The sequence below is a fragment of the Cynoglossus semilaevis genome, chromosome 20 (genome assembly GCF_000523025.1).
Source record: "Cynoglossus semilaevis isolate Cse_v1.0 chromosome 20, Cse_v1.0, whole genome shotgun sequence".
Taxonomy (NCBI): Eukaryota; Metazoa; Chordata; class Actinopteri; order Pleuronectiformes; family Cynoglossidae; genus Cynoglossus; species Cynoglossus semilaevis.
In genome coordinates this window covers 8,944,872-8,952,376 of record NC_024326.1, presented here as the reverse complement: position 1 = coordinate 8,952,376, position 7,505 = coordinate 8,944,872, and the positions used below count along the sequence as shown (strand labels likewise).

The 7,505-nt window shown below is 41.2% G+C and overlaps 2 protein-coding genes and 1 long non-coding RNA gene across 3 annotated transcripts in view; 1 reads left to right on the top strand and 2 right to left on the bottom strand.

Moving 5' to 3' along the window:
• Positions 1-2,284, bottom strand: part of LOC103396402 (E3 ubiquitin/ISG15 ligase TRIM25-like) — a 3,721-nt gene extending 1,437 nt beyond the window's left edge. Inside the window, 3 exon segments of the mRNA XM_025066119.1 lie at positions 390-672; positions 760-846; positions 1,473-2,284. Coding sequence (XP_024921887.1) covers positions 390-672; positions 760-846; positions 1,473-2,066 — 964 coding nt within the window. The 5' untranslated portion in view covers positions 2,067-2,284.
• Positions 8-2,002, top strand: LOC112488692 (uncharacterized). The gene is made up of 3 exons (XR_003053040.1): positions 8-453; positions 535-686; positions 1,753-2,002. It is a non-coding gene; the product is annotated as an uncharacterized LOC112488692 (long non-coding RNA).
• Positions 2,285-2,424: 140 nt separating the features above from the next.
• ftr67 (finTRIM family, member 67) lies at positions 2,425-7,099 on the bottom strand. Its single transcript, XM_008334473.3, has 7 exons — positions 6,166-7,099; positions 4,900-4,995; positions 4,549-4,782; positions 4,284-4,443; positions 4,123-4,191; positions 3,754-3,837; positions 2,425-3,582 (listed from the first exon to the last, which is right to left on the bottom strand). The coding sequence occupies exons 1-7, from the start codon at positions 6,751-6,753 to the stop codon at positions 3,515-3,517; spliced, it is 1,299 nt and encodes a 432-aa protein (XP_008332695.1). The 5' UTR covers positions 6,754-7,099; the 3' UTR covers positions 2,425-3,514.
• Between the last annotated feature and the right edge of the window lie 406 nt (positions 7,100-7,505).

Below are 7,505 nucleotides of genomic sequence, written 5' to 3'. Positions count from 1 at the left end.
GACACTTCTGCAGCAGGGAATACAAAAAGAAGAAACCCTTTTTGTTAACATAAAATGTTACCAAAAACATTTGAATCATAAGTTTTGATGGCCTTAAAAGTAAGTGCATCAGAATGAGACACGTGGACAAGTAGGATGTGAGCTCTATTTAAGGCAATAGAAAAAGAAACAAGTAAATGCATTGGTGCATTCTGTAAATGAGTTGCTTAAACCAGGAGTCTGGGTTGGGGGCCTTTACTGCCCCCACATGTCTGTGTGAGAACATTACACAAACAAGACATGTTCTGAATTTGTTTTCCATTGTTTACGTCAACTACTGTTTACATGTATCACAGTTGTGCCTGCAGGTTCTACGTTTAAGACCCCTGATACAACATAAAAGACTTCTACTTCTGGTAAAGATATGGAGCTGATTTGGTGTCAGATTTGGTTTCATACCTGGAGAAAGTGCAGGTGATCCTCAGTGTGACACAGTTTCTCCAGCTCCTCCTCACTTCTTTTCAGCTCAGCTGTCTCCCTCTGCACCTTCTCCAGCAGCTCCTCGGCCTGACTGACAGCCGCCCGCTCCTGGACTCGGATCAGCTCCTTCACCTCGCAGCTTTGTTTCTCGATGGAGCGGATCAACCTGGAGAAAATCCTTTCGCTCTCCTCCACTGCTGCTTCTGTGGAGTGCTGTGAATGGACAGGTATCTCTCAGCTGTCAGTGGGTGTCAGCACACCGAATGACACAGTGTCAGAAATACTTGTAAATACACTGACCTTTATGTATTTGATTATATACCGGAGTTCCTTCTCAGTGTCATTCAGTTTCTGCAAAGACTTCATCGATGATTCTCTGAGTTTTTTCTATGGATTAGAAAAATGTTATCACCAGATGTTATTGCTGCAATTATCTTGCAAAGGCTTTGTTAAATATAATTTGAGGGGACTGGGGTAAAGAGTCAGAACACATGGAGCTCACACTCATCCCCTTCATCCCTAACAACAATGTTTTAGAAACAACATGGCTGCAATAGGAAAGAAAACAACACTTAAATATCAAAGTAAAGTAGTAAATATGAAGGCAATTGTATTGTTTTTGTATCTTAGTTTAAAGAGACCAGTTTTTAATCAAGTTGTTTTTTTTAATTTGACTGGATTTTTTTTTCATTACTTATTGTTGCTTTCAAACTATATGAAAGCAACAGGTTTACAAATAAAATATGGCATACCAAGCTGAGAAAGTATGCAGCTGCTACACCAATAATAATTAAGATACTAATACAAAACATCTTTATTGCTCAAGTTATATATTGCTTTTTGTAAACTAATGTAAAAACAGGAAAGGTCTCTGTATGTAACAGTAGAAGATTTAAAAAAGAATATAATGTAAAACTCCTATAGATCCTAAAAGAACTAAATGCATTGTTTCATATATTTCATTTAAGTTACAATGTCCTGTAATATATGCTCATGAACGAAGACAAACACACCTGTTGTTCTGTCCTCTCGTGTGCCACGGACACGCAGTCGTGGCCCATGTGTCTTTCTCTCACACACTGAGAACACACACTCAGCTGATCGGTGCGACAGTACAGCCTCACGACCTTGTCGTGCTGCGGACACAGCCTCGCTCTCAGCTCGTCCGTGGCAGGTATCAGTCTGTGAGTCTTCCCGTGGTGGCGCTCTTCGTGGACTTTTAGATGAGACGCACAGTACGAGTCCAAACATACCAGGCAGGATTTCACGGCTTTGCTCTGTCTCCCTTTGCAGATGCTGCACTTCACCTCTGTGGGGTTGGTCAAGTGCTGGACAGCACCTTGAGATCCGGTCTGCTGGAACTTCTCCACCACTTCACCCAGCACCGTGTTCCTGCTCAGCAGAGGCTTTGGGTTGAACACCTGCCGGCACTGAGGGCAGCTGTACTGGCTCTTCTGCTTGACTCTGTTCCAGTAGTCCTCGATACAGTCCAGACAGTAGCTGTGTCCACAGGGGATGGTCACCGGGTCTCTCAAAACCTCCAGACACACGGAGCAAGAAAACTGGTCCTGTTCAACGGAAATAGTTGTCGCTGCCATTTCTGTCATACATCAACAGAAACTGGAAAAAGACAGGAAGATGGGCGTAGCTCCCTGGGGTGGCGACATCACATGCTCAGGTTTCATCTGCTGCACCTGATCCGTCCAATCACAGCCCGCGGAGCAGGAGGACAGCTGATCCTGGTAAAGCCAACACAGAGTGCACCGCGTCACCTTTATGCTCACTTTACAGTGTTTGTGTTGTGTGTGTGTGTGTGGGGGGGGGGGGGGGTGTAACCTGTTACACTACTTTTTTGTCACACACGGTTACTATTAGAAAGTATATTCCCACAGGAAACAACAGACGTCATAATCCACTCCTCATGCAAATAGAAAAAACCCAGCACCACTGACAACAGTCTGAACGTAGTGTGATTGTTCTTTAATGTCAACACAAAATTCATCATAAAATATTACATTTGCAATATAAGGCATATGTTTGAGTCAAGTCCTTTACTTGCCACACAGTGGGGAAATTCACAGCAAGGTTTTGGTTCTCAGAATATAAAATATTTTAAAAGCACAGTTCATTAGGAAATACTAGTTCCAAATGATTTTCTTGCAACTGCTAAAACACAACAGAGTGAGATGTGGTCTTACCACTTGTGTTAAATACATTGGGGTGCGTATGGTTGTGGTTGTCACTTTCCAAACATATTTGTTTGCAATCTAAATGTACAATTTTAATGTAAAAAAAAAAAAAAATTCCCCCAAGAAGTATTTCCTTAGTCACTTGTTAGGGCTCAGAAAACAGGTTTTACACTAAGCCAGAAAATCAGTCATTCTCCAACCTTCTACCCCATACACATCACCAAGTATTTGAAACCCAAACTGAAATACAAAACAACGCTACAGGTCTCTATTAGAATAAAATAATGAATCATGATTAAAATACAGTTCAGTCAACACTGGTGTAAAAAATGTTGGCAGAAATATTTCAGAAATGTGGAATGGAATGTAAGCTTATAAATTAAATAAAACCAAGGCTAATACTGTACACAAGATTTTAGTAAATTATTCCTAATATTTAAAACATTTGGATAATCTAATACAACCTTTTTATAATTTTATAATTTATATGAGATTTTTTCTTTCTCAAGAGCCCATCCATCATTGGCCACTTATCAGGGGTAAGGTCGCAAGGGCAGTAGTCTGAGCAGGGACACCCAGACTTCCCTCTCAGCAGACACTTCCTGCAGCTCTCTTCTGGGAGGATCCCAAGGCCTTCCCAGGCCAGCCGAGCAACATATTTGCTCTAGCGTGTCCTGGGTCTTCTCCCAGTGGGACATGATCGGAGTATCTCCCGCTCATTTTGGCCACTTGTATCCTCTTTCTCTCTCTCTCTCTTTCTCAAGAGCAGTTGGCTAAATTTTGGCAAACATTAAATCAAATGTTCACTTCATGCATGTCCATACAAATGTAAAGTATTCAGTCCGTGTTTGTGTAAGCCAAGAATTCTATTTTCTTCTTGAGTGACTGCGTCGTTGCAAATTCTTCTGTCTAAAAACTGTAGACGGTCTGGTACCTAAGCAGACACAAATGAAAGGGTACATTCACAAATAGGTATCAAAGCATAAGGAAAAATGTTCATTTCTGGCCCAAGTTCTATATGTGAATATATGTAGGTATATGAAACTGTATATTGACCCAGTCTGAGGATTTCCTGTCATTTATAAACATCTCTACATATACTTACCAGTCTGTGACAAGGCAAACATAGGTACAAAACCTTCAGAGATGAAAGGATTTCGGTTGCATTCAATGTTTCGTGGGGAAATGTCTGCAAGAAATGAAGAAACAAATGCGTTCAGTACAGCGTCCTGCAGTTTAAACTAAATGTATAAAGGAACAGCAGCAGAGCCAGAGTTTGTTCTGCATGATAATCTAAATAGTAGTGTATGAAAAATGATCAACATCAAATAGCAATTTGTCAATCACCAATTTGTCAGTCATATGTTTTTCATAAGTTTTGCAGAACATTCTGTCAAAGCTGCATTTAACAACAAAACAATATAAGCAAGTGTGAACAACATATTGTAAAGATTGGACTACTGTAGAGACTCACCCATCAGTGCCACCGTTTGTCCGGGTAATGGATCAGAATTTAGAGGACCTACAATTATTAGGTCTTTGACTGCAAAGTTAAAGAGAGGTTGAAATCAAATTAACTGAGATGAAAAAACTATTTGTAACCAGACAAGTTTTCATACTTTTATGTGCATCTACCTTTTTCATAGATGTTGCTGAACCCTCCCTGGCAGACTTCTTCCAAAAGTCCTTTGAAATCTGACACAGCATCCATCAAAGCACCTATGGGCAAATCACTGTGTTGTCTGTAAGAGAGGGGAGGTGACAGAGCAGGAGGAGCAGGCAGAGACTGGTAGCTCTGGAATCACACAGAAGGACAACATGAGGGGATGAAGTGAAACGTGAGTATCGGCTTCTGTAATAATCCACTGAAATAAATTAATCTCTATTGGGAGTGGGTTACCTGGAGGAAGGGGATGTGGTCTTCAGTGTATGAACATCTGTTCAGCTCTGCTGTGGTCTTCTTCAGCTCTGCTATCTCCTTGTGGATTAAAGACAGCAGCTGCTCAGTCTGAGCGATGGCTGTCTTTTCCTGGGCTAAGATCAGCTCCTTCACTTCAAAACGTTTCAGCTCGATCGACCGAATCAGACCAGTGAAGACGGCGTCGCTTTTCTCTATCGCTCCTCGAGCACATCGCTGGCATTTGAAATTTAAACTGTTAAAACACTGTCACTGACTTGTAGTTGTGCTGAAAACATTTACTGCTAAACTTGTAGACTTGTAGATAGATAGGCTGTATTGTACTGTACTCACACTGAGCGAGACAATGGCTTGTTTCAGTTCTTCAGATTGTTTTTCTCTGTAGTCAATCTGCAGCTGACAGGTCTGCTGCATGTCACTAAGCTGCCCCTGAGACAAAAGATGCAAGGAAAACATCAGGTACATGCAGAACATGGACCAACCACAATTACCAATTCCTCCAACACACAGATTGGTTTAATTTTTAGCAACAGGTCAGACAGAACCTAGACAGGAGCAGCGGCTCTACTCTGAGCTCCTCCCGGGTGACAGAGAGGGCTTATAGGTAATACGTATGTGTAATGTTGTTGTTTGTAAATATTATGCCTTTTTGGTTAAATTTGGACCTGTCCTGTAAATTGTTGCCTTTTACGTAGCTTATAGCATGTCGCTACCAAGCTACATTTCCTTGCTCATTCTGGCAGGGGAACTGCCAGTGGAAATTAACCTTTTAGCTACAATTGGGTGCATTTACGTTTTACCTTTAAAATGTTCATTAATGTAAATTGTAAACTGGTACACTATTCTATTAGGGTGACAGCACAGTATGATGTAATCATTAGCGAATGCTTAATGGTATAACGTTGATACAGCAACAGAGCTTTTAAAACATACGTGTCAAACTCAAGGCCCGGGGGCCAAATGCGGCCCGTCAAACCATTTTGTGTGGCCCGCGGGAGCTTAAAAAGCATTTAATAAAGTCCATGCAGCAGAGTTTATCAACTTTAAAAGTTTTTCTTATTACACAGCAATGAACAATATTTGTAGCTTGAATAAATAATAATCAATTGCAGATGCATGTATTAGTCTGTTATGGAGGAGCTACATCTATACCAGACTCTATTCTGTTTGTACCAAAGTCTGAATGACTTTTATTTTAAAATGTTGCCAGATTATCATCAAATAAATAAAGTAAATGTAAACATTTTTTTTGAATGAAGTAGATTAGAATTTTTTCATTTTTTCACTGTGTCCCACTGCGGGCTGGTACCAAAGGACCTATGGACTGGTACTGGTCCACGAACCGGGGGTTGGGGACCCCTGATCGATGCAGTGTTCCATTTAAAACCGGCCCTTCAACAGGAACTGTATTGCTGATGTGGCCCTTGGTGAAAATATGTTTGACACCCCTGTTATAAAACTGTTTTAAAATTTAAGACTAAATATGACAGATTTTTCTTTTGAACACTGTTCCACCATCTATCTGTTTTGATCTGTAACAGTAGCATGCGATCATTTTCCATTCGCTTAGTCATTTATATGATTTGATTTGTTTATTACCAGTCTGTGCTGCACCTCCTCTTCGGCCCGCACAGTGTCGTGACCCTTGTGTTCATCGGCCAGACACAGGTAACAGATACACTGGTTGTCGCTGCGGCAGAACACTTCCAGCAGCTTGTCGTGAATGGGACAGATCGTCTCCTGCAGCTGTTTGCTGGCAGTCACCAGTTTGTGCTTCTTGAAAGCAGCAGACTCGTAGTGAGGCTGGACGTGGAGGTCGCAGTACGAGGCCAAACAAACCAGACACGATTTGACAGCCTTGTTCTTTCTCCCCGTGCACACGTCGCATTCGACATCGTCTGCCTCGGCGAAACTCTCGATGACGTCGCCATTGAGTCCAACGGTCTTGAATCTCTCAACCACGTCAGCCAACATGGTGTTCCTGGCCAGAGTTGGCCTCGGGTTAAAGTTCTGACGGCACTGCGGGCAGGCGAAGACGCCCAAGATGTCGTTTTGGTTCCAGTGCTCCCGAATGCAGTTGAAGCAGTAGTTGTGTCCACACGGGATAGTGACCGGGTTCTTGAGCGTGTCCAGACATATGGAACAGTTGAACTGGTCCTTGTCCAGAATTACACCGGCCTGAGCCATTGTCCGAAAGAAGAATAAATAATAACACAGACGACTAACGAAAAGTGGAGAAAATGACGTAGTATTTGTTTACAGGAAGAGATGGGGCGTGTCCGGAAGTGACAACATTACACAGCTTTAAAAAAATAATAATTAAAAGACATAATTATAATGTGTCCTCATAACTAAAGTTATACGTTTAAATACATAACTACATTGCGGCGTTTTAGCCGAATAAGCGTCGACATGACGTATATTGTATGTTTGTTTTTTTTTAATCAAAAATTTCCCTTCCCTGGTCATTCAGTGTACTCGCTACCCGGAGACGAAAAACAGAATGCACTTCGTTTTAACACTCGCTGTGAGATTTAAAATCGTCATTAAAACGTCAAAAAGTATATATTTAAAAACATTCAGTGTTGCACTCTCCACACAAACAGATTTTAATTAAGAATTAATTCACCGCATTTTAGCATAGTTTGTTCATTGGTTGTAAAGCAATTCAATTAGTCAAGCTTTCAGTTTGACTAATTACCTTCTTGATCAGATCTTTATTAAAAACAGTAACAAAAATAGTAACATTAAAAATAGTAACATTGAAGCGCTGCTGCGGGAGCCCCGACCCACAGAGACGGGCCAATGAAGCTGTTTTTCGGTGTTGTAACGTCACAAAGATGAGGCAAAACAGACCAATGTAAAGGTACTTAAGGTTTGTACTAAATAATCATTGTTATGGTCCGTTTGTTGCTGTAGTGAGGCAAAGATAAATCCTG